Below are 27,047 nucleotides of genomic sequence, written 5' to 3'. Positions count from 1 at the left end.
GCTGCATTCTGCCCAGGAAGCTGTGTGGTGAGTCACAGACCATGCACTGAGTGAGGAGCTGGGTGCAGGCAGCATTTGAGGATTAGTCATGCACTGGGATTATTTTTGTTGTTTTAATTAATGAATAAAATCAAAAAAACCCTTGCCTTCTCTGAACCCTTTCAGAGGCACAACATAGAGGTAAGCCAGGGTAGGTAGAGTCCCATGAAATGGAAGGAGGGGGCTCAGAGAGTCCAGAATAAAAAAATGGGTTCCACATCGTCCTGAAGAGGCCCGTTAACTGCCTGTAGTCGGGACTCGGCTGTACTGGGGACTGTTTGGCCTCCTGGCAGCATCTTTCCAAGAGAGTTCGTCCGCCACCTAGTCATTTACTCAGGAGGTCGGATTACAGTTTCCACCTTATTGTAACAGGGCAGGTGCCTGGAGATGATTTAGAGGAAGGCGCCTGAAATGAGAGAGTGCAGCCCAGTGCATTTAGACGACACCCCCAGGTGCCGGCCCAGGACTTAGCATTCAGGGAAGGAAGCTGAAGGCGTGTGCAAGGTTGTGTGGAGTCAGGCGCAAACAGGTCTTCTCCATCGGCACAGAAATGCCAAGGAAAGGAAATTGACATGCCAGACAGCAGCGATGCCTCTGATTAGACCTTGAGAAGGACTTCCTGACCAAAGGACTTGTTGGCCCACGGTGTTGGCTATCGAGCAAGTGATGGGATCTTTGCTGGGAACCTGATGAGCACACGTCTTACCAGACACGTTCATGCAAAGCCCTGGGAAAGGTAGGGATGTGTCAGAAATGGTGTCCTGAGTCCCGGCTGACAGGCTGTGATCCCACACTCCCTGGAGTGAGGAGAGAAGGGCACTCCCCTCTTCCACCTGTGATGCCCGGTAGCAAATCGAAGCATCAGGAGAGAGTGAAAAGAGCCTTGTTGCAGGGGTCAGAAGAACCAGATGTTGACCCAGGTGTGGCGTGCACTCCAGTGCCTCTTCCACAAAATGAGACTCCTCTGAGCCTCTCTGGAAACATCTTTCACTGTTTATATTCTGTGTCTCCATGAAGTGGGTCCAAATGGCTGCTGAAATCAGCAGGTCTGGATTTTCCTGATTTCTCTACTGTTCCCCCCACATACCCTGATGCCTGTGTCAACCTGCAGGTTAGGTATATCCTACATGTCAGCATTGACTGTGACCCAAGAGATGACAGATGGTAGGCAGAGGTGAGCCTCAAATGAACTGCTTCCCTCTGGCTCACAGAAAAGGGTAGAAGGGATTTTCTGCCAGTCATCTTGCTGCCCTTGAGGAATTATAGTATCTGGTTCAGAGCCAGTCTAAAAACTCAGTACAAATGATATCTGAGTCAAAGTGCCCAGATTTTTAATCAGCTTCTCTGAATAATTAAGAAATATCATGTGTATGTTCATGGCACTGCTCTCTGTTCACTCAGCATTTATTGACTGCCTGCTGTGAGCTTGGCTCACATATGAGCTGGAGCCTTTGAGCTCACTACCTGTTTGTAGAGCAGAGGCTAGTGAACATGAAACAGACTAAAGACACACACGGTAAGACCCCCAAAGAGATGCCCTGAGCACAGACACTGCAGTCATCCCAAGGAATGGCCCTGTTGCTCTCTGCGGGTAGGGAGATGGCTTGCAGGACATGAGACTCGATCTGTGCCTTCAGGAATGGGTAGGATGTCTGACCAGATGGAAGGGAAGAGAGAAAAAGGTGAAGAGAGAAAAAGTGGTGTTAGCAGAGACTTGAAGTTGGCCATGATGTTGGGATGTTAGACAAGAGGAGCGGGCACAGCTGGAGTCGTTGGTTAGTGCTGGGTTTTACCAGAGTGGTGGGGGATGGGGTGTCTGTACACCCCGCTGAGTTGCTGGAGCTGCTGTCCAACCCCACGCATTTGTGTACCTTGCATGGCTTGTATTTTCTCTGTCGTTCCTTATAGGTAAATTCTGTCCCTCTGTATCAGTCAGGATAGCCTAGGAAATGCTGCAGTAACAAGCAGCTCTGAATCTTAGTAACTTTAAGCCATCCATTTAGGACCCAGCTTGGTGGAGCAGTTGCCATGTCGGAGGGAAAAGAGCACCAGAGGCAATTCAATGCTCCAACCTAAATGTAACACACATCACTTCCACTCTTAGCTTGTTGCCCAGAACTAGTCACATGGCCCCACCCAACCATAAACACACTAAATAGGAGAATCCTACTATACGCCTGGACCAGGGAAACCAGAACTGGTTGGTGACTGGCTAGAATGATTGTCACATGCTCCACTTCTAGTGGAAACTCAACAGGGACTGTGGCTGACTTCCTCCCCCTCTTATCTCCTTTACCACATTAAATCCAGAGCTAGGCAGGTCTCCAGTGAACCCTGAAGATGTGGGCTCTCAGGATGAGAAGAAGCTCAGAGGTCACCTGATCCAACTCCCTGCAGTGCAGGATCCCCTGCTTCACGAGGCCATTGGGCTGCTGGACGTTTCCAGAAATGGAGAACTCACTGCTACAAGGCATCTCAGAGCATGTGAGGCAGCTCCACTGATAACAATGTCGGTCTTTGATTCAGCCCAGACCACCTCTTCATAACTCCAGCTGGTGGATTTAGTTTGATTCCTTTTGTCCATGGCTACTTAGCCTCTCCCCCACAGTCTGCCATGGCAAGTCTGCTTTCTAAGCTAAGCATCCTCATTCCTGCAGCTATTTCCTTTTGTTGTGGTTCATTTCTTCCTTTGATTATTTATTTGTTCTTTCATCCATTGATCCAACCAGCACGTCATCGTTGAGGGCCCGTGTGCCAGCCACCATGCTAGGAACCAGGAATCGGGATGGTGAAGGCAATGGGTGCAGTCTCTGTGTATGTGGAGGGTAGAGTGGGCGGGGCGGTGGGCGCAGGAGATGGGCACTTAAACCACAGTGCTAAGAAGTCTGGGACATGACACACTGCTTCCCACGTCCTGTCCCATCCTGGGTTACTTTTCTGGGAGCACCATGAACGTAGACTATATTTCCTCTTAATAAGCCTCCCCAAACTGAACATGGCATGATCTGTGTACGTCTGCTGCTCCCAGCATGTGAGCCTCTCTTTTCCAGAAGATGCCATCTGTCCCCGTCCTCGGAGTGACTTCTGACTCCAGCTCACCTGGAGGAACCAGGACACAACGCTTACCAGACAATATTGATGATCGACTTCTATAGGGAGAGCAGTCGGCAACTGTTCATTGAGCCCACGCTGTATACAGTATGAGCCATGTGGCCGGGTCTCTGCCCTCAGAGTACCCAGAGTCTGCTTAGAGAAAGAAGACTTTCTCGAGTGGACAGGCAACATTCTAGAGCCGCGTGTGAATACCGGGAGGAGGGGAGCTGGCTGCAGCTGGCGTCTGTAGAGGAGGTCAGATCCCCGGGCATGGATGGGGAGGAGCCATGCTGTCATGGTAACGGCATCTGACTGGAGGACTGGAGTGAGGAGACGTGAGTCCTGGCTTCTGTACCTCTGACTCGCTATTCCATCACTGGTGAGATACGTCATCTAGCTGCAGCCTCAGTTTCTCCTCTGAAAAATGAGGAGGTGAACTAGACTTAAGGTCATCAAAATGTTTTGTTAAAAATACAGATTTCTATTTCTGGGAAGATGGAATAGATGTTCTTTTCTATATTCCTCCTGCTAAGTACAACTGAAACCCTGAACATTCTATATAAAACAAATATAAGAAGATTCTGAAACAGAGAGAGAAGGCAGACCAGCTAGAGACCCTGGGACCTGAGTATTGACACAGGAGTGACCTCCGTGGGTTTTCTTTTTGCCTCCTATATCCCAGACTTGAAGCTGAAGATGCGGGTAACCAGGAAATGCCAGTGGACACAGATTTTTTTTTTTTGAAAGTTCCAATAAAAGCCTATTCTTTCTAAGCTTAGGTCCAGGAAAAGAATAGAAGCTTAGGTCTAGCAAGATAGAAAACTGTTAGACAATAGCTGCTCTACTCCAGCCAAACAGCACAGAAAAAACCTATAGCACCATCCCCACCGTCACAAGCAAATAAGCAGTGGGAACCTGGACTTCCACACTCTCCGGGCTGTAATGCGGCCCCCTAACTCCTTCAGCAGTGTGGTGTCAGAGAAGGTCAAGTAGGAAGTTGTGACTTTCATCTCTGCTGGCTGGTAAGAAGCTCCCTGCCCCCATGGTGTTGTTGGAGGCCATGTGGAGAACCTGGACTCCCACCCCCACTCAGCAGGATAGAGGTGCCCCTCCCCTCCCTGCTGGCATGAGTCAGAGGAGGTTCTACTAGAGAGCTGGGACTTGCACTGTTGCCCGGTGGTCGTGAGGCCCCCATAGCAGGGTCAGTGGGGACCGTGTGGAGTCCGGGAACTCTTACCTCCACTGAGCCACGACAAATGCTCCACTGACAGTACTGAGGTCGTGCCCACCCCCCCTTTCCCCTGACAGAGTGGTACCACAAAAAGCCAGTTAAAACAGAAGATTTAAATGAGATTCACAGTCTCATTACATAACATGAAAGTGTCCTGATTACAATCAAAAATCATTTGTCATACCAAGAATTGGGAAGATTTCAAAGTGAATGAATGAAGACAATAAATGTCAACACTGAGATGTGAAATTGGACTTCATCAAAATGAAAAACTCTTGCCCTGGGAAAAACCCTGTTTAGAGCGTGAAAAGACGAGTTACAAAGAGGGAGAAGATTTTGCAAAACATATATCTGACAAAGGACAAGCATCTAGAATATGTAAAGAACTCTCAAAACTCAGCATTGAAAACAAAGCAATTAGAAAATGTACAAAATACACGAAGAGACATTTTTCACTAAAGAGGATATACAGATGGCAACTAAGCACACAAGAAGATGCTCATTGTTAGCTGTTAGGGAAATGCAAACTAAAGCCTCAGCAAGGTATCTCTATACACCTGTCAGAATGGCTAAAATGAAAAAAGAAACAAAAAACAGTGACAACGCCGAATGTCGGTGAAGACGCAGAGGAATTGGATGACTCACACGTGGCTGGTGGGGATGTTAAGTGGTGCAGCCATTCTGGAAAGCAGTTTCTTATAAAACTAAACCTACAAGTACCATATGATCCAGCAAGTGCAATCCCGGGTGTTTATCCCAGGGAAATGAAAACTTATGTTCACACAAAATCCTGGACTTGAACGTCTATAGCAGCTTTATTCGTCATAGCCAAAAGCTGGGAATAAACCAGATGCCCTTCAACAGGTGAATGGTTAAGTAAGTTCTGGCACTCAGCAATAAAAAGGAATCAACTCTTGACACATGCAGTAACCTGGATGAATCTCCAGGGAATTATGCGGAGTGAAAAAAGGCTAATCCCCCAAAGGTACATACTCTATGATTCCACTTCTATACCATTCTTGAAATGACAGGATTATAGAAATGGAGAGCAGGTTAGCAGTTCTTCAGGATTAGGGGAGGGGGGCACGATGAAGTGGGTGGGTACAGAAACGCAGCAGGAAGGATCCTTGTGCCGATGGAGATGTTCAGCGTTCTAGAGGGTATTGCTCTCAGTACCCTGGATGTGATCTGAACTATATGCTTTTATAAGGTTTTCCTTGGCGGGGAAACAGGGTGAAGGATACATGGGATCTCTATTCTTTTTTACAACTAGATTTGAATCTAGAATTATCTAAAATAAAAGTTAAATTTTTTAAAGTACAGAACCTTTTGTTTCATCACAGTCTTTCAAGGAAATCTCATGTAGAAAACCAAAAGGGCAGAACTGTCTGGTGAGGCAGGGGAAGGAACCCACCTGCTTTCTCTTCCACTCTATCCACCTCATCACTCTGGGAGCATCTCTGCAGGACTCCTAGGTCAGCCCTGGGCCAGATGATCTCTCAGCCCCTTCCCTCCCTGGCCTTGTGTGGTTCTGAGTCTGGCGCTGGCAGGAAGGGAGATATCTCCAGCAGCTGGAGAGTTCCAAGAAGGCCTCCTAGCGAGGAGCCTTGGAGGATGAGATCCTTTCTCTGCACAGAGGCATGGGCAAGGTCTGGGGCTAGGGACAGCTGAGTGGGCCCCCATTACTTTAGCAGATGCTGGACAGGCAGCCAACCAGAAGTGGGCTCTGCTGTGGCCCAGTCTACGGTAGGTACTAATAATATTGCCATTTAAATCCTAAGGCATGATTAATTAGCCGAGAGACTGGAGAAATATACTTGGCCACAGGGAGTCACTATCTCCCACTCCTCCCTGGGCTTTGGGTCTTAATTCAAAGACAGTGAGGGTAGAGAGAGAAGGGACAGATTGGACAGACAGACAGGAAAGCTCCAGAGTGAAAGGAACGGCCTTTTCTGCTCCTGAGCTCAGCTCTGGTACTACTCAGGAGGCTCTGTCTCTGCTCTGTTGTTCTCCTGCCTCAGGCCTTTCTATTGTAGGAAGATTAAAATATTGGGGGTCCATCACCATCTTTCCTACCAGCACGTGGGGGTGCTGTCCTTGGTGCTGAACATGCTGAACCCACACACACACACACACACACCCCACACACACACACAGACACACCATGCACACACACACCCCACACAGACACACACCCCACACACAGGCACATACACACAGGCACACACGCACACACGCCCCCCCACACCCACACCCCCCCACCCACACCCCCCCACACACACAGCCACACACACACCACACACACCACACACACCACACACACACACACACCACACACACAGGCACACACTCACGCCCCCCACACACACACAGCCACACACACACACACACACACACACACACACACCCCACACACACACACACACCAGGACAGGACTGCTTCTCCCTTGGGCCCTGCCCTGCCCCACCCTTGATCTGTGCTTGGGTCCTCACTTCCTGTCTCTTCAAGCAAACCCAAGTCACCCTCAAAGTCTGGTGGTTTGGGTCTGAGAGGAGTTTTGGACCTGGCCTTACAGGAAGCCCCTGTTTTGGCCCAGGAGATGCCTTTGGAGTTCTTTGGTCTCCAAACATCCTGTATAATGCACCACACTCTCCCAGTGTCTCAGGCTCTACTTCCCGCCTCCACCCCAGCTCGGTAGTCACCATGCTAGTCCAGTATGATGCTGAAGAGGGAGCTCAGGTCTGTGGAGCTGCAGCAACCCTCCTGGGGCCCCAGGAAGCAGCTTACAGGCCTAGACTCCTGCTTTCCCCACTCTCAGTCCATCCGTGTTGTTACTTGCAGGAAGTTTTTCCTGGAGTCCAGAGCCACAGTCTCCCCTGGAGCCCGCAGCGTGGGTGGCATGCATCGTATCGCATGGTGCTTCACTACGTGTTGTCTTCAGTTGTTTTTTTCCTTTTCTGTGACTCTCCAGCTAGGTGGTAAGACCTGTGGGGCAGGGACGATCCCCTCGGGCCTCTTGTGGCCACACAGTGCCTAGCACTGTGTTAACCCACTAATGTGGGTGATATATTGGGGCTGGGGGCAGGGGACTTGGGAGGGCATCCTTGGAGAGGAAGGAGAGAGGTCTTGTCCATTGTTTAAAGGGATAGCCCTCCCTATCGGCTCCCCGGGAGCCCTGAGTCTGTGGGGTTTGCTTGCTCTTGGCCCTCGTCATGGACAGAATCTATGGAAGAACATTTTGCACCAAGAAGGGGAAATGGACTGGGATTATGAGCCTTCCCAGGAGCAGGGGCTGTACCGCGCTCATGTCTCTGGTGCCCAGGCTGGGCCCTGTAGAGCTGACGACCAGCAGCTGGCCCCTGGTTCTGCAGTCCGGGAGTTCAGGCCCTGGTCCCTGCAGGCTCCTGGTGCTGCAGCCGCAGTCTCGGGCTGGCCAGCTCTGGTGCGGCTGACCCAGCAGCAGACATGCTGGGGAAACTCAGACTGACATGCCCGGACATCCTCTAGTTGGAACTTTGCCTGTGACCCTCCCATTAATGGGGGGAGTCCTCCTGCTGCCCTCTGCCTTGTTTAGCCAGACTCTGCCTTATTTCTAAACCTTTGCAGCCTGGGGTTGTCAACACACACATACCTGTGCACACACACGTACACAAGCAGAAATGACTCTGCAGTTGTATATTAATAAAGAAAAAACAATGGTATAGAAGAGGGTCATTTTTTCCCATTGCCCCTGACTTGGCATGTTTTTCTACTGTACAGTGACTCACTCCCATCTTGTTTCATTCACTCGTGCACGGAGCCCCCCGACCCTACACATTCTATCTTGCACCCCTACATTCCTTCTTTTCCTCACTGCAAGTGATTTACTCCCTGCACCAGTGCTGCCTTCCCAAGAGAAGAACTCGGAAAACCCAAATGTTCGTAGGGATGTGGGTATGCTCCTGCATTATGGGAAACTCGACAGTGGGGTCAGAAGTTATTTGAGTAATATATCTGCAGAGTGCAGTGGTTAAGAGCACAGACTCTGGTCCACACTCATATGTGTTCCTGGGAACTAGCTGTGTGAATGCGGGCAAGTTCTCTGAGCCTCAGTTTCCTCATCAGTGAAATGGGGATGGTGATAGCAACAGCTGCTTCCTAGGGTTGTAACAGATGTAAAGTGCTCGGATGGTGCCTGGTGTACAGTGAGTGCCGCGTCAGTGTTTGCTGTTATCATTCTCTGGAATCTGTCATCCCTGACCTGGGGTAGCTGTGCACCCCGCGTGGCCCTTTCAGAGGCAGCTTCAGTCTCCCTGCCCGTGGGCAGGCCGTTTCCATTTCTTTTTCCACATGGTTTAAAGTGCTTATTATCCCTTTGTGATCTGTTCTGAGAGCAGCACGATTCACCCTGTCAAGGGGCCCCCTAATTGTGAGTAAAAGAAGCTGTTGTGAAGGATTCAGCAGCGTTTAAGTGCTAAAAAACAAGCCACTGAAAAGGGTGATTTTTTTTGGATAAGGCTCCTCAGAACCTTGGCATTGCAACAACCTGGCGGGGTGTTGGCAGGGGCTGGGTGACCTCAGGGCCAGGGAAGGGGTGGGACTCAGAGGAAAGCCGTGTTCACCAGGGCCAACTGTGGAATTGCAACCTGGAGAATGTTCTCGAAGAAGCCAGCGAGGCTTTGTGGAGAGCTCTCGGTACCTGGCCACTGAGTCCTTGCAAAAAAAAAAAAAAGAATGAATGATGCTGCATCTCAAGACAAGGAAGGTGGTGGGGGTGAGGAGGCAGGGGGACACAACAGAAAAGTGAAGCCAGGGCTACTGCCATTGAGGGGATGGCAGACTAATGGGGGAAGAGAGTTAACAGATAGTTGAAGATGTCTGTTTCCCAGTGGGGGAACCATAGTCCTGCAGGATGCTGTGTGGAGTGAAAAGGAAGAGTGGGGTGGGTTTCTAGCCAGAGGAGTTTGGGAAAAGCTGCATAGTGTGCTGCCACCTACTTGAAGAGTCAGCATCCATCTAAGACCAATAAAGGCACTGAGAAGTTCTGCAATAAAGTATTTATTTAACAACTCTTTTAACTCTGTGTGTCCCAAATATTTGACCGAGGAGCCTTTTTAAACTTTTTGTCCCCCGCAAAACTTTTTAATATCCACTGTTTCCAAAAGCGTGTTCCATGCACCGCTCCACCTGCCCTAAACTTAAACCATTTTCAGTCCCTTCCCTGAATGATTCCGACGCACACTGACACTTGTGAGCCAGTGGATTCGTGTTTCTAGAACACCACTTGGAGCACACAGTAGATCAGGAAGGGAATCAACCCCTGGGGTATGTGCTGGATGTGCCGTGGCCTTGGGGGGCACCAGCTGATGAGGAAACAGCAGAGCCACAGGGAGGAAGGCTCTTGAGCTGATCCCATCAGAGAGAAAGACTCGGAGTGGGTGGAAAGGAGATTTGTTTTCTCCGAGTCCAGGAAGAGCACAGCGGCCCAAAGAGGAGTATAATCTTGTACGTTCAGCAGCTTGGTGCGGCCCCAGAGCCCCTTCACAGACGGTGTCTGAGCCGCATACCAACACAGAGCTTTGCCAGTGTGCCAGGGAGGATGCCGAGGTCCCTGTAGCAGTGAGCAGAACAGCCAGGCTCCCGCCACCATCGTCTCTGCCCTGTGTGTGTGTTAGGGGTTGCAAGGTTTGAGGGTTGGCGTCCAGAACTCAAGAAGCGGGGAGCATCCAGGCACTTTATGGCTTCAGGGGCTTTGGCTGGACGTGCGTCAACGTGGCAGGTGGCCCCAGGGTCGCCTGGGTGCTGTCAGCCCAGGGCCGGCGGGCGCTGGGGATGAACGTGAGAAGCTGTTAGGTTCCTGGCTGTCAGTTCAGTGGCAGCAGTCACTCTGCCGGTGAGTCCTGGCCCCTCTGGGCATCGCCTGGGTCACCACCTCGGCTTCAACAAGGGACAGAAAGGAAGGCTCTGCAGGTGAGGGTCTTCCCTCTCTGGGCTGAAACTTGAAGGACACAGATTTTGTTTCCAAGAGCTAGGCCCCTTCTCCAGCCCCTGTTGGTAAAAGGTTACATGCAGTGATTATATGCCGGTCACATCCCATTGCCACAAACTCTAAGGAGGTGTCCAGATTCTTGTTATGTGCTGCAGTCATCTTGTCAGATGGAGCAACGATAAGTAAGTCATCTCTGTGACCAGGATTTTCACTGTGGACTTCTCCAGACACTTTCCCCCTCCCCGTTACAGCACTGGCCTTGGGGCTCACCCTCCTACTGTATTCAGCAAGAGAGGCCACAGGCTTGCCCACAGCCCTCAGCCACGTCCTGTTCAGCGGCCCGAGGGTCCTGATTCCTGCCCAGTGCTGTCGCCTCCTCCAGGGAGGCTGTGCACATTGTTCTTTCCCCAGGACTGTGCAGAGTGTGGGCTGCAGCCCCTCGGTCTGTGAGGGGCTCATCCTAGCACTTCTGTTCCTAAGCTCCGAGAATCAGAGCCACGGCGTGTGGGGGAGGGAGTGGAGGCAGGAGGTAGGTGCTCATGAGGAGTAATGAGACCTACCCTGTGGAGATGGAGGGGTGAGAGCAGAGGCTTCCGCCGGCTGAGGGATGCTGTCACCGGAACCAGAGGTTGAGCTGATGGGAGGGTGATGGGGGGAGGGTTGAGTAGCCAGGTGCTTGCTGGGAACTGCAGTGGTTTTGGAGTTTTCCAGCATTTAAAATAGGGTTCAGGTTATCTCCATCGGCTCAGGAATAAGTTCTCTGGGCTCCTGCGAGGATGGGTGAGAGTCGTAGGGCTTCAATGAGGAAAAATGTGTGGAGAGGGTCTATAAACTATGAAGTACTGAAAAAATGCTTCTCACCTCCGATCGGAGATGGTACCAGCTCCTCGAGGTTGATCTGCACAGGCAGGGAGGTGGTGGGGGTGCTCCCTTTACAGAGTATCTCCTGCTGCAAATGCCTGGGGCATCCCCTCCAGCAACTGCTGCTCTGTCACTCTTTCCCACTCATCAGCCAGTGGGGCCTTGTCCCTGGACCCCCAGAGTCCCTGAGGCTGGTGGGTCCCCTGCCAGGGATGCTGCTTCAGAAGAGGCTGGGGCCTGAGCTTGAGATGCCCAGGCACCTCCCTCAGCTGTGGTTCTCTCTACACAGGGCCCTCTGCCCACAGCACAGGGCAGAGAGTAGATGGCCTCCCCCCCCTGCTATGAGGGGTGGTGGCCGAGACTCCAGCCCCCGGACCAGGAGGGAGACTTATGTGCACTCGCACTGCTCCTGAGCTGTTTTTAAGGTGAACTGTGCTCGTCCCTGTGAGGTGCTTGCAGTCCTGGGTTTTGCTGTGACCTTCCCGTCCTTTTTTCATGGTTGTTCTCTCTCTCCATCCTGCATTCCTCGCTCTTCAGGGGCCTCAAATCCTAGGTTGGTGAATCCATCTTGACATCCTAATCTGGGAATCAGTCTTTCAGGCACAGAGGCAGCAGGGCCTCTATCTCGCAGGGTAGAGTCTCTTTAATCAGTTGGCAGGCATCTGAGGTGGACCTACTGTGTGCCCGGCTTGACCACTTCGGGGACACAAGAACAGAAAGCAGCTGTGGTCCAGGAGCTTAAAGTCTAATTGGGGTCATGGATGAACCTTGAGGACCTTATGCCAAGTGAAGTAAGCCAGTCACAAAAAGACAGATACTGTGTGATTCCACTCGTATGAAGTACTGAGAGTTGTCAAAATCCTAGAGACAGAAGATAGGATGGTGGTTGCCAGGGCTGGGGGGAGCAGAAATGGGGAGTTGGTATTCTTGGTATTCAATGGGTATACGCTTTCAGTGTTACAAGATGAAAGGAGTTATGGGAATGGATGGTGGTGATGGTTACACAATATTGTAAATATATTTAGTACCACTGAACTGTACGCTTAAAATGGTTAAGATGGTAAATTCTATGTTATGTGCATTTTACCACAATAAAAATTTTTTGAAAAAAAAAAAAACTTACTTGGGGAGATTAACATCCTTATGGGTCTAAGAGAGTGATGACTAAGCAATGGTCCACTCCACGTAAGCTGAATTTGTAAGTGCCAGAGTGAGTTGTGTATTTAAAGGGTCAGGGATTAGGGAGAGACTTCGTGTTACTATCCTGAAGGAGGAAGTGAACTTCACTCCAGGTGAGGTCTCAGACGTATGCTTTGGAAGGAAGGTTTAGTTTGTTTGATTTTTTTTTTTTTTTTGACCTTTGCTTTAGAAGTCATTTTAAAATGCTGTACCTATTGGTAATCATCTTTGAGGCCTGGGAAGGATGTTGTGAACAAGCCACTTAACATCTCAGGAGGGTGGGGGCCTGTCTCCTAGATAGAAAGTGAGTCGCTCTAGCCACCTGCAATTTCAAAGTGGCATTTGAAGCAAGCAGGGCACCAGGAGTTGGGATGGGTAGGGTGATGAGACAACTCAAAGAAGGAAGGGAAGGAGGGGCTGATCCTAGAAGATTGTAAATTGTGCCGTAATTTATTAGTGATGTCTGCCCCTGGTGAGAGAGGGTGCGGTGGCAGCACACATGCCAGTCAGAAGAAACCCATCTACAGGATATAGCACTTCACTTTCGGAGATCTCTTTATTTAAATATGAAGAATCTGAAGTCCAAATTGGTGAACTAATTTCGCTGAGGTCACATGGCTCATTATGGCAACGTGTTTAAGGAAGACAGTGAAGGTCTCTTGAAGTGTTTGTCAACTCAGCAGACACTTCCTGGGCGCTGAACATAGAGCGCTGGGGCACCTGGAGAGGTCCCTGCCATCCCAGGTCCACGCCCTGGAGCAGGAGAGAGTGACAGTAAGACGGAGTGAGAACTGCCGCCAGTGGGCTCTGCGGCCACAGGTCACCCACGCGGGTGCTAAGTTCGGGACAGAGGGAGGTGACTGCAGTTTGGGAGGTCAGAGGGGTTTTCTGGAGCCAAGCGCTGAAGGATGGGGCACGTCTGGAGGGAGCGGGAGAGGAGCAAGGCCGAGACGAGACGTCACGGTCAATAGTGAAAGGGATTATGGGGAAGCGGGACTGGACAGGTGTGGGGAAGACCCAGGTGCACACAGGTGGCGCCACATGGAGAAGCTTCTGGCCCCGAGTGACTGTGGTTGATTCACAGGAGGATTGTGGGAGGTCTCAGGGCATCGTGAGAAAGTTCCCAGCCACTTAGAGCCTGAGTGACCCAAGGCTTCAGGCTGGTGGTGCCAGAGGGAGGGCCCAGTCACTGTATGGATGCAGCCCAGGCAGGTTACGCGACTCATCCGAGGTCACACTCTGGGTGCCCCTCTCTCCCATTAGCCCTTTGTTCCCTCAGCCTCCCCTGAATGCTCCCCTCCTCTCCCCACCCCCTCCTCATCTCCTGCCTGGTGTCTGTGAGGGTCTGAGCACTTGGGCCCCTCCTGCTGGGAGGCTGGGCCTCAACCTTTCTACTGGCCAGTTTGTGTCCCTTTGCCTTCAGACGGATTAGAAGCCAGAAACTACCCTCAAAGCGCTCTCTCTCTGGGAAGTAGGTTGGTTTCTACCTTGAGGGACTGGTGAGTCGGGATGCGCAGAGTAGGACGCGGTGAGTAAGAAGACCTTGCTGGCCGCCTCTGCCGACCTGAAGAAAACGAGAACTAAAAACAAAACCAAACCCCCAAGGCATGGCCTCCTCGCCAAGGCGCCGGGTGTCTCCGGCCGCTGGGGGAGGGAGAGGCAGGTTGCTGAGCCTCGTTCGGGGTTATTTCTAGCCGGGTTCTCGGTGCCTTGTATGTGGGCGGCGCTCAGTAAGTGCAGAATCTAAACACACACATACATCCTCATGCCTTTTCTCTTTTCACCAGTGTCCGTGTGAGCTCTGCTCGGCAGGCTCTGGGGTGATGTTGGCCGTGGTCTCCAGCTGGGGGGGCACAGGGAGGACAGCAGGTGGGACTCTTCCTGGGCCGTCTCTGGGGAGGTGGTGTGGGGAGATCAGAGACTAGCTGAGCCAGCCTGGGTCTGAGCTTGTCTGTTTGCAGGAGGTGGGGCCCCGGGGGCCTCTGGTGCTTCATGTGGCTGAGGGACATGAGAAGGTCACAGGGGGGTTGTCTGCTGGCTGTGGGAAGTGGGGACGTGATGGACTGCCCTCACAAGGGCTTTGTGGAGGTGATGGTTGGTTGATCACCGTTACCAGTTTGCTGGGGCTGCTTGATTTAGGACGTTTGGCCACGAACTAGGTGACTTAGAACAACAGAAATGATTGTCATCTCATAGTTCTGGAGGCCAAAAGACTGGAAGCAAGGTGTGTGCAGAGCCATGATCCCTGTGAAGGAGCTAGGACAGGATCTGTCCAGGCCTCTCTCCCAGCTTCTGGAAGTTCCTTGCTTGTGGCAGCATAACTCCATTCTTCACCTGGCGTTCTCCCTCTGTGTGCATCTGTCACTGTGTCCAAATTTCCTCTTTTTATAAAGAGATCGATTATAGTGGGTTAGGGCCCACTCTCATCTTAACTGATTACACCTGCAATGAGCCTGTTATCAAATACATTCTGAGGGACTGGGGGTTAGGACTTCAGCGCATGAATAATGGTGGTGGTGGGGATGGGGGAGGGGTGGTGACGACACAATTCAACCCATGACCATCACTGAGGAGCACTTGTGAGGCCCCTAGTAGGCCCCTGACCAGGACTGAGAGTGGGTGATGTTGAAAACCACTGACTTGCACACCTGGGGGCACCTTGACAAGCTGCCGGGCTCCCTGTGTAAACCCAGGAGGCCTTAAAGTTACCCAGAATGCCTTATTGTATCCTGCCAGGGCCCCTTTCCACATACCGGCCCTTTTCCCCAGATGACCACTTCCCTCCTTTTCCCTCCGCTCTCCTGATCACCATGAATTCCTACTCTGCGGGAGTCCTTCCCTACTTCTCAGGAAATTTGCCTGTGCTTTGGTCCTACTGTGGCACCTTGAATCAGTGCACATTTCACACTGTATTGTAATTATTTATTACGTGTGTGTCATCCCATACCATTCTTTGCAGGCATAACCTGTGACTTCTCCACTTTTGTGTCTTCAGTGTCTGCCCAGGGCCAGGCCTATGGAAAGATCTCAAAGGAAGATTGCCCAGTGTATGAGCTAGTGGATCTGAGGAATGACAGGTCCAGGGACAGATCATCATAAACATAAAGACTGGGGATGCTACCAGGAATCTAACCAGAAGGTCGTAACACACACAGAAGAAGGTGTACATACCATGCACCTACAGTTCAACAGATTTCCACAAACTGAATACACCTATGTAACCAGCACCTAGAGTAAGAGCAGACATTACCAGCCCCCAGCACCCTCCTGGGGCCCGCTTCTGGTTACTGTCTGAATTCTCCATAGATTAGTTTGCCTGTTCTTGAACTTTATATAAAATTGAATTATAGAGCCGGTACTCTTACATCTAGATTCTTTTGTTCCACTTTATGTTTGTGGAATTCATTTATGGCATTACATGTTGTTTTAGTTTATTCTGACTGTCGTGTAATATCCCAGTATGTGAACACACCACGATTAATTTGGCCGGATGTTGGTGGGCATTTGGGTGGTTTCCAGTTTGGAGCTGTTCTGAGTAGTGCTCCTCTGTGCTTCTGTGCTGTGTAATACTGGTGAACGTCTGTACACATTTTGGCTGTTTGTACTTGGGAGTGGAGTCCTGAGTTATAAGGCACGCACACAGTCAGCTTCAGTGGAGGTGGAAGTATTGTTTTTAAAGACTGTGGTGATGAAAAGCAGACTGTGGGGGTCATGATGTTACTGAACCAGACTTGGGTCCGCTTGCCCACACACAGTAAAGCCAATCTACTGACTCCAGGTTGTGGTGAAGGAAAGTGCAGCGTTTATTGCAGGGCGCCAAGCAAGGAGTCCAGGCAGCTTAGTGCCTAAAAGGCCCAAAGTCCTCGAAGGCTTTCAGGGAAAGGTGTTTAAAGACAGGGTGAGGGAGGAGGGTTATGGGATATGTGATCAGCTCATGGGCATTCTTCTGATTAGTTGGTGGTGAGGTAATTAGGAGTCAGCATTACCAACCTCTGGTTCCAACCCATCTGGGGTCTATGTGCTTGTGGTCAGTATGCAGTTAACTTCTTCCACCTGGTGGGGGTTTCAGTATCTGCAAAACAGCTCAAAGAACCTGGCTCAAAATATTATCTATAGCCCTAGAGGAGGAACTAAATGTCCTTGCCTTTGTTTAATGGCTAAGCTATTATTATTTTTGTCTTGCTTGTCTGTTTTCCTTTGTTTCTGCATTTTCTCACTTCTCTGGTTACATTTACTCTTTGGAACTCGGGGAAGGCCTAGGAGGCTGAAGTTTTCCTTCAGGTAGAGGACATGGGAGGGGGCAGGGTCTGTTCTGGGAAGGCGCCATAGGGTCCTGCTCAGTTACAGTGAGGGGTGAGTGGCATCAGGAGTGAAGACAGGGACTGGAGAACTTGTTGCAGCATCAGCCAGGGGCAAAGAAGCCAGAGCAGAGAAGCTGGGTCAAGTAGAGCATTTTCTGTCTATGGAGTGAACCATATAGGAAACAACAGAGGAAGAAGACCGGAGCTAGCTGACTTAGAGAAGTTCCATCGCTGGAGTTGTTGGTCAATGGGGGCTTTGGTGCTACCGGATCTGGGGCTGTGGGGCTTAACTCCAAAGGAAGTCAGCCTCCCAACACAGACCTTCCAGCGTGCCTGGCTCTGCAGAACCCCTGCCTGGGAGAAGCCGCTGCCATCAGGCTGGCAGTGGTGGTGGCAGCTCACTATAGAGGTTTTGAGGAGAGAGCCACGGGCTGGAGCAGCAGAGCCCTGGCTGCCCTGTACCTGACCACACAGCTCTGTCAAACACCAGCAAAGTGAGGGCCCAAGCCTGGGGGAGGCCAGGGGTCCCCCTGACTCGTACTGGGTACACCAGCCAGGACACTCACTCCAGTGGCTCACTCCAGCCTCCAAGCTGCCCAGGATGACCAACTGAGGGGGGGCCCTCTGCAACCCTCGCTGGGATTGGGCTTTCCACCCATTTGTTCCATGTCCTGGCCAGGCAAATAATGCCACCCCTTTCATCCTCCATCTCTTCCAGAATGGCAGCAAAGACACCTCTCTGGACATGCTGGGCACAGATATCTGGGCTGCCAACACCTTTGATTCCTTCAGGTGAGCTCCTCTTCCTCTTGTTGTGGTGTGTGGCTCCGGCTGGGACCCCAGCTTACTGGTCCTTATGCCCTGAGGGGCCTTTGGGGATTGAGTTATTGTTGAGAGTTCATTGATCAAGAAGTGGAGAGAAAGACAGGAGGGTGAAATAGAAAGGATGAGGCCTGAGGAAGGAGATCAGAGAGAGAAGGAAGGAAAATGGCGGTGGGGGAACAGCACGTGGCTGTGTTAGAGCTGAGGACGGACAGCTGTGGCTGCACACCCCACCCCTCCCACCAGAGGTTATGGAAGGCGGGGGCTGGGGGGTGCGGAGAGGGGTCCAGAGAAAAGGAAGAACTGTCAGTGCTTCAGGCTCTAGAAGCTTCCTGACGGGCCAAGTTGGAAGGGCAGGTATTGGCCAGGCTTTCTCAGGATGTGGGGATGGGGTCCCTGAAGGGTTTGCTGATGGGCTCTCCTGTCATGGTGTCCACTTCTTTGGAGAGTGATGACCTCAGACCATGGGTGGTGGTGGCCCTTTAGCTCAGCTCTGCCCCGGCCCTGGAGCTGGCCAACTCTGGCTGTGCTCCAGGCTCACCCTGGCTCTGGCTCGGGCTTGCCCAGCATGGAAGTGCTGTGGGTCTCCTGAGACTGGTACCTGGGGGACCTGGCCTCCTGCTTCCCCGACTGACACACTCTCCCCAGGCTTTCCAGTGTTTCAGGCGGACCACTGTAGAGCGAGTATCAGGCCCACACTTGTGTTTTATAGGCATCTATTATCATACAGCAGGGTTGAAGAGAGGGGAAGGCTACCAGGCAAGCACTTGCCCTGTTGTCTGTGAGCGCAGAGCTGACATTTCAGGCTCCATTCTGAGGGTCCCTGCCTGACCCCTGCCTGTGGCCAGTAGGCACTCCTTCTTCCTGCCCACCTCTTTCTGAGATGCCCTGCCTGGGGTGTGCCGGGGTGTCTCTTCCCCATCAGTAACTGGGCTTGTCACATTTCTCACCCTCCCTCGCCCTCTAGTGGTGCCACCTGGGACCTGCAGCCTGAAAAGCTGGACTTCACCCAGTTCCACCGGAAGCTCCGACACACGCCCAAGCAGCCCCTGCCACACATCGACCGTGAAGGGTAAGGGGCAGTGGGGAACTCCCACATAGGGGCTGGTGAGGTGAGGGACAGCTGTGGCTATACCGGGGCAGAGGGGGGCCTTTCCTTGGGCAGGCTGATGTCCAGAGGCTCAGTGGCTCAGATCTGCAGGTTCACTGGCCTCTCTCCAGAATCCCTCCACCCTTCACTGCCCAGCCCCCTCCAGCCACACTGCCTGCTCCCCTTCCTGACCACTCACAGTGGCCCTGCTTGCCAACAGTCTAGAGCAGTGGGTCTCGCCTTGATAAGAAGAGGGATCACTGGGTCCACCCGCAGAGTCTCTGATTCAGGAGGTCTGGGGTGGGGCCTGAGAATTGGCATTTTTCACAAGTTCTCAGGAACTGCTGATGCTGCTGGTCCAGGGGCCCCACTTTAAGAACCACCGGGGGGCTTCCCTGGTGGCGCAGCGGTTGAGCGTCCGCCTGCCGATGTAGGGAACACGGGGTCGTGCCCCGGTCCGGGAAGATCCCACATGCCGCGGAGCGGCTGGGCCCGTGAGCCATGGCCGCTGAGCCTGCGCGTCCGGAGCCTGTGCTCCGCGATGGGAGAGGCCGCAGCAGTGAGAGGCCCGCGTGCCGCAAATAAAAAAAAAAAGCCACTGGGGTAGTGGTTGCTTTCACTCGGTCGTCTCACTCTTGCCTTAGTTCATGCATCAGTGTTTACCTTCCCTTCTAGAGGTGGTGTCAGGGCCTGGGCTGACCTCCGGACGGGAATGTGACTCCAGCCACACACAGGGGTGTGAGGCAGATGATTTCTTTTCTTCCTTCCTTCCTTTCTTCCTCCCTCCCTCCCTCCCTTCCTTCCTTTTAAGATAATTTTTACTGAGGTAGAATTCACATAACATAAAATGAACCATTTTAAGGTGTTCGACTCTGTGGCATTTCGTACATTTATACTGTTGCATAACCACCACATCTATCTAGTTCCAAAACATTTTCAACGCCCCAGGATATAACCCATACCCATGAAGCAGTTATTCCCATTTCCCCACACGCCTACCCCTGGCAACCACCAATTTGCTTTCTGTTTCTATGAATTTATCTATTCTGGAGATATCTACCTATACCTATCTACCTATCTCTATATAGATATATAGGTATAGATATCTGGAGGTATATATATACGTATGGAACTATATATATATATATATATGGATCACATGTGGTCTTCGTGTTGGGCCTCTTTCACTTGGCATAATATTTTTGAGGCTTATCCACGCTGTAGCTTATATCAGGACTTCAACCCTTTTCACAGCTGAATAACATTCAATTGTTTATCCATCTGTCTGCTGATGGACATTTGCGTTGTTCCCATCCTTTGGCTACCGTGAATAATGCTATTATGGACATTCATGTATAAGTATTTGTTTGAGTCTCTGTTTTCAATTCTTTCGGGGTCTTTGACTGGGAGTGGCATTGTTGGGTCACATGGCTAATTTCTGACACCAGTTCTGATGTGTGCGTATTTTTTTCCCCAAATCCACAAGCAGTTCTTCCACACTAGCTGGGTGTCCTGTAATTCAATTCAATTCTGACACTGTCTCCCTGGATACAGCACCAGATACCAGTAGAAGTCCAGGCTGCTACTTGTGCTTCTGATCAACTGGCTATAAATCAGAGGTTCCCACAACCTCTCCTGGAGTTTGATTAATTTGCCTGAGCAGCTCACAGAGGTCAGGAAAATATTTTACTTAGTTGATTACAGTTTATCATGTAAGGATGTAACTCAGGAACAGCCAGATGGAAGAGATGCATAGGACACAGTATGGGGAAAGAGGTGCAGAATTCCCATGCTCTCTCTGCGTGCACCATTCTCCCTGAATCTCCACGTGTTCACCAGCCCAGAAGCTCGCCAAACCCCGTCCTTCTGGGTTTTTAGACACGCCTCACTACACAGGCATAATTGATGAAATCATTGGTTACTGTTGATTGATTCAATCTCCAGCCCCTCTCCCCTCCCTGGAAATCTGAGGCTGGGGATAAAAGTTCATACCCTTCTACCACAGGGTTGGTTCCCCTGGCAACCAGCTCTGATCCTCAGGTGACCTAGGGACTTTCCAAATTTCGCCTCATTAACATAACAAAAGACACCTTGATCACTCTCCACTTAGGTAATTCCAAAGATTTTAGGAGCTCTTTGCCAAGACTGGAGGTGAATCAGATACATCTTATTATAAATCACAGTATCACACGTGGCAATTCTATGTGTTGACTTCATGAGGAACAGCTAAACTATTTTCCACAGCAGCTGAATGTTTTACATTCCCAACAGCAATACACAGGGGATCCGATTTTTCCACATCCTCGCCAGCACTCGCTATTTTCCATTCTTTTCTTTTAATTATACTCATGGCTTTTATTTTTCCTTCCAGTCCTTCCCTGCCCACCCTTGTCTCCCTGTCACTTCAAGCTAAAATGTAGCTGATATTATGGGCTACATTCCTGCATCTCACCTGTCCCGCTGCTAACTCTGCCCACCCCACTCACACCCAGTGGTCACCCTCCTCTTGACAGCAGTGGTTTGACTGCAGTGTAAGCGTGACAACCTGGGAGGGAGATGCTCGCATCCTTATTTCAGAGATGAGAGAAACGAAGCTCAGAGAGGCACAGTACCTGCCCAAGGGGCAGACCTGTGATTTGAGCCCTTCTGACGCCATCCAGCGCTCAGGCTCAAGGATACAAGAGTATCCTTGAATTGGCTTAATCCCCTTAAAGTTTTATGTAAAACTATGTGCACATGTATATTTTGGGGGGCAGGGGCCCATCACTCATATCAGACTTTCCCAGGAGACCCCATCTTCTCCCCATACCTCCTTTTTCCACTGTCGTGCCCCTGTGAGGGTTCTGTCCAAACTCTTGGGATGTTTTTCTCGAGTAGAGAGAGGAGTTGCCCTTGAACATGGAGGCATCCTGTTAGGAGGAGATAGTGCAAAGCAGAGTCGCAACCCTTGGCCCTGCCTCACGCCCGTCCACCCGCTCACCGTGCCCTCAACCCTCTCACTCAGCAGCTCTGGGGCCATTTTCCCCCTGAGCTGCTTGGCTGCGCAGGGCTGTGCCCTCCACACTTCTGAGTGTAGGAAAGCTGACCTTTGCTCGGCAGGTCAAGTTCAGGAGCTGCTTTTCTGCAGAAGCGATGCTCCCCATCTGCCCTGTGGTGGGAGCCAGTTGGAGCTTGCTGTGTGCCATGGGAAAGGGAGGAGCATTTTGCACTTCTGAAGCCCAGTCACCAGTCCTGCTGGGTCCCCCAATGGTGAGGAACACACACACACACACACACACACACACATACACACACACACACTGTATACAATATGGTCCCAGAATAATGCCCAGAAGCATTATTTCTATTCACTCTACTGTTAAAAAGAGACATGAACCCATTCATGACTGAGACTGTGCATACACGTTCAGAGAGTACACGGTATAAAATAAGGGCCAGGTGTGCAGTTACATAAAGTGAATGCGGGGGGCAGGGGTAGAGAAGTGAGCACCGTGGGGGGATGAACTGTCTGCGGAAGCCTTCTGGAGAGAGGTGGCATTTCCCTGGGAAGCGCCTATCTCTCCTTTGTCCCCTGGGGGCACATGGATGGCAAAACCAGTGGGGAAACTGAGGCCCAAAGGACAGAAGTGATGACACTGCCTCATGGACCGAAGGTGTCCGTTGGGGAGCGAGTGATGGTCAGGCTTTCCAAAGGCGTCTGCACCAGTTCACACAAATTAACGTCCTAACAGAACACAGTGTGGCAGTGGCGACAAATGACTATCCAGGGAGGAAAGGTTCCCCTCGTGCTGAGGGCCCTCGCTCCTTCCGGAGCCAGAGGAACTGGCCACACCTGCTCACCACCAGCCTCACTCACTCAGAGGAGCCGGCCAGATTTGCTGACAGTGCCCCGGGGTCTCCTATAGACGCCTGGCTCTCTGACCAAATCGCATCTCTCCTGGGATCCTGGGGAGTTTGGGTGCAGCGTCCTGTGGCCGCTTTGTGGCTAAGCCAAGAACTGTGTCACCCCTGGAGCCCGGCCTTTCCGGGGATGGACTCCACACGCCCAGCCACGGCAGCAGCTCTTGGAAGTCGGGTACCACTCGGTTGCCAAGGCTTCCCGCAGCCCGTGTTTCCACGGAGGGACAGAAATCAGTGGAGGTTGTTACCTTGGAAACCCTGTTGGCAGCAGTGACTCAGCTGGTCTGTAGCAACCTTCTGCCCTTGGAACCTGCCTGCCGTCCCTCCAGGGAGTTCTGAGCCCCCGACAGGGCGGGCCTAGGGGGACAGCAGCCCTCCTTGCCGACCCCAGGGGCTGATGAGGTGAGACTGGAAAGGCTGTGGCGTGATGTATTAGGCTGGTGCCCGAGGGTGGTTGGAGCCAGAGGTGTGTTACATGTTCACATGACCTGGGGGAGGGGTGTCAGCCCCAGAGCCCCCAGTTCCCTCCCCGCCGCTGCCCCGGCGCGCAGGGAACACAGATGTCTGTGGGCAGGTGGTGTCTTCACGGGCCAGCCTGTCTCTACCGGGCAGACTTGTTAGTTGAAAGGCAGCTGGATGTTTCCAGACCTCTCTCCACCTCCTCTGCAGCCCTGCACATCACCACCAGGCTGGAGGCTGAAGAGGCAAGAAGTCCCCTTACACCCCTCCCACCCCATCTCCACCGGCCAGAACCCAAGCTGTGCTCCCAACCCTGGCCTTCCAGCGCCATCTTGCCCCTTGGCCCCCTCCCCCCACCCCTCTGCAGCCGCAAGAACCCTGCCCTCCTTGCTGGCAACACCCTTGCGCTTAGCCGCAGGCCTTTGCCCTCTGCCTGGGACGCTCTGCAAGATCCTCTGCTGGACCATCGCACGTCCCACCTCCCCCCGCTCCGCCCCAGGTTATTCTAGATGCTGCTCCTCTGGGAAGAGCTGCTCCGCGTCGCACCTCCCCCCCCTCCGCGTCCTCGCTTGCCACCGAGCACTACTACCACCGCGCTGTGACACGGAGGGCGCAGACCAAGCCGGAGCCCCCAGGGACACAAGCGTGTGTTGAACGGGGCATAGATCCTATCCCCCACCCCTTCCCCCAAGCTGTGCTGGGTTTTGTAGCCACCCCGTTTCTCTTCCTTGGAGTTTCAGGGTGCCTTCTGTGCACGGGACTTTCATAGCACTTATCTCATGCTGCCCCCTACTGGTGCTCAGGTTCACTGCCCCGTAGATGGGCATAGGCTCCTAGGCTAAGAGCTGTGAGCTGTCTGAGGGCGGGGACCACGTGGGATTTATTTCCCACGGCTCCAGGAAAACTTGACAGGTCCAAACACACAAGAGAGGCTTGGCGGATATTTGATCAAATGAATTAATTACTCTGAAATTTGAGAGTTGCATTAACTCTGGAACTTGAACATGCTGCCACCAACCCATCAGGTAGCCCTCACCATACCTGATAATAATAATAGCAACAATAATAACAATACATAATAGTAATAGTAACTGATACTTACCGTGCACTGTGCATACACCAATCCAGGTTCTAGCCGCTTGCCTGTATTATCTAAAACTCACCACAGCTTGGGGAGGTAGGAGCTGTTATTCCTTCAACAGATGAGGAATCTAGAGGCCCAGAAAAACTGAGTAACTTGCATGAGGCTGTGTTGGCTCTAGAATCTATGCTATTAATCAGTCACTGCGCTGCTGCTCTGCCCCAATAACAATAACAACAATGACAGTAAATATAACAGTCCTAGTAGCACTAATATATTTACCTTATTATTTGTTTTGTTATAATTTTACTGAATTATTGCCTGTATTTACCATGATAATATATTTTCTACATATACCTTTATTATAGCGTTTACTGTATGCTGGGCACAGGTCTAAGCACTTCAATACATTAACTAATTTAATCCTCCAACCACCTTGTGATGTTAGGCGCTAGTAATTATCCCCATTTTACAAATGAGGAAACTGAGTTACAGAGAGGGAAAGTGACTGGAGCAGGGTCACCCAGTTAGTAAGTGATGCCACTGGGGTTCCAAGTCCTGCAGTTCCAGAGTCTGCACCCTCAAATATGTGGAAGATGTGGGCCTTTGCCAGTGAATTGGGGTCAGCACCTGTGGTCTGAAGGTGTGCCCGCCCACAGAGGACATGAATACAAAGCATTGGCATCTGAGCGGGCTTGCTGGACTGGCAAAGTCAGGCCCAGGAGGGAGGAATCCCTGTTGGGGGCCTGTGTGACCTTGAGAAAGTTGCTCGATCTCTCTGTTCATTTGCTTTCCCCTTGGTGTAACCGGGCAAAATGATGGGTTTTTGCAGGATCTGTGACAGGTCCCACATTCCTGCCTGCACAGAGTCCTTTGTCCTCAAGGAAGGGCCTGTGTTGCAGGCCTGAGGGAGGAGAGCATTTCTCCAGGGCCATTTCCCCCAGGTGGGACAGGCTGATTCTTCGGCCTTGAGGGAGAGTAGGACCTGGTGTCTCCTGACCACCCCTGCTCTTCCTGCTTGCTGGGCCTGGACAGGATGCATGAATGAGCTGTCCTTTCAGTGTTGTTATGTTTTTTCTGGTCCAGGTGTGGAAAAGGGAAGCTGGAAGATGGGGATGGAATCAACCTGAATGACATCGAGAAGGTCCTCCCGGCCTGGCAGGTAGGTATAGGGGCAGAGTCTCCAACAGCACCCCTCCCCCTGCCCTCGGCCTGGTCAGGGCCTAAACTCTCCCACTGGCCCCTTGTTCCTGCAGGGTATAGCTGGATGTACCGCAGTGGTAGGTGGGCTGGGGTGGGTACCTGCCTTGGTGCAAAGTGTCCCACTGTGATGTGTGTGTGGCAGCCTGTGCTCAGCTGTGCCACAGGTGCTGGTGGCAGACCTGACGTGGATGAAATGGCCCATGCACTGGCAACTCAGCAAACTGGGAAGCTTTTGTCCCTTGACCTGAAACGTCTGAGGTGAGGCAACCTGCAGCGTGTTCCGGTGGGACTGGCAGGGCTGTCATGGTTTCAAATGTGGTCAGGGCTATTTTTAGGCCTTTGAAAAGTGGAGTTGTCCTGCCAGCCTCCAGGTGTCTGCTGTGCTTGCTGGTTTTGTCATTGATTGGACTCCTTTCCCTGAATCGGGCCGGGCTCCAGGACAAGAGGATTACTCAGCAAAGAGACAGCAAATCTAGGTCCCTAGATGCTTCTGGTGCTGGACTTCGGGCAGAAGCTGTAGGAGTGTAGCTGCTTCCGGGAATGAGGCTAGGCCTCCTGCAGAGGAGGGGAGCAGCAAACCCTCCTCCAAGACCGATCCTGCCCCGCGTGACCTGCCCCGCACTGCACTCACCACATCACGCTTTCCTCTCTCTTCCCAGTCTGTCTGGCTATGTCAGCTGCATCCATTCTTCTCTTCCAGCTCCCTGCAGGACTTACCCACTTTTTGGCTGAGTGTTTATGCCTTGGGCCTATTCATGGGAGGCAATAGAATGAACAGTCAAGGCCTCAGCAATCTGATTGGGATGTGACTTGGGCTGGGTTTTCCTTGTGTTTCTTCCACTTGGAGTTTATTGAGCTTCTTGCATCTGTAGGTTTACAGTGTAGGTTTATATCAAATTTGGAAAAATTTCAGCCATTATCTTCCTCACCTCCCCCAGAACCCACACTCTGCAATTCCAATTATATGCATGCTGTGCTTCTTCATATTTTCCCATGGTTCACCAAAGCTCTGCTTTTTTTTTAGTCTTTTTTTTTCTGTGTTTCATTTTGGATAGTTTCTATTGCTATGTCTTCAAGTTCACTCATCTTTTCTTGCAGTGTCTAATCTACTGTTAATCCTGTCCTGTATATTTTTCATTTCAGATATTATATTGTTCATCTCTAGAAGTTCAGTTATGGATTTTTTTTTTTGGTTATCTTCCATTTCTCTCCTCCTCATGCTCATGCTTTCTCCTATCTTCTTGAGCATATGGAATATTTTATAGTAGCTGTTGTAATGTCCTTCTCTACTAATTCTGTCATCCATGTCATTTCACAGTCTGTTTCTGTTAATTGATTTTTCTCTTGGGTATGGGTTGTGTTTTTCCTTGCATGCTTGGTAATTTTATATTAGATGCAAGATATTAGGAATTTTAGGGTGTTGGATATTATTATTATTAATTAAAATATTTGGAACTGTATTCCAGGACACAGTTAAGTTACTTCAAGAGTTTGATCCTTTCAAGGCTTGCTTTTTAATCTTTGTTAGGTGGGAAGCCTTTAGAGCAAAGTTTGCTCTGCTACTGGGTCAATAGCCTTCTGAAGTTGCCACTCCGTGCTTTATGTCCTAGGAGGTATTTCCACCATGTCAGCTGGGAATACAAACTATTTCCAGCCGTGTGTGATCTTAGGGGATTACTCCATCAGTTTGTTGCAGGTAGCTTTTCACCAGCCCCGGAAGTTTCCTCACATACATGCACAAATTGGTGCTCGGCCAAAGACCCAAGGGCCTGCAATTTCTGGATTTCTCTCTGTGTGCAGCTCTCTCCTCTCTGCTACT

At 51.2% G+C, this 27,047-nt stretch overlaps 1 protein-coding gene across 3 annotated transcripts in view; it reads left to right on the top strand.

The window, feature by feature from the left end:
- Positions 1-27,047, top strand: part of CTIF (cap binding complex dependent translation initiation factor) — a 303,031-nt gene that overhangs the window by 90,967 nt on the left and 185,017 nt on the right. For all 3 annotated transcript variants that reach the window (XM_082853169.1, XM_082853167.1, XM_082853168.1), the window contains exons 4-6: positions 17,392-17,465; positions 18,463-18,567; positions 25,112-25,187. In XM_082853169.1, the coding sequence (XP_082709295.1) occupies positions 17,392-17,465; positions 18,463-18,567; positions 25,112-25,187 (255 nt within the window). The remainder of the gene's footprint in view (positions 1-17,391; positions 17,466-18,462; positions 18,568-25,111; positions 25,188-27,047) is intronic.

This window comes from Leucopleurus acutus (genome assembly GCF_964270905.1).
Source record: "Leucopleurus acutus genome assembly, chromosome: 13".
NCBI lineage: Eukaryota > Metazoa > Chordata > Mammalia > Artiodactyla > Delphinidae > Leucopleurus > Leucopleurus acutus.
This window is presented reverse-complemented; position numbering and strand designations above follow the sequence as displayed.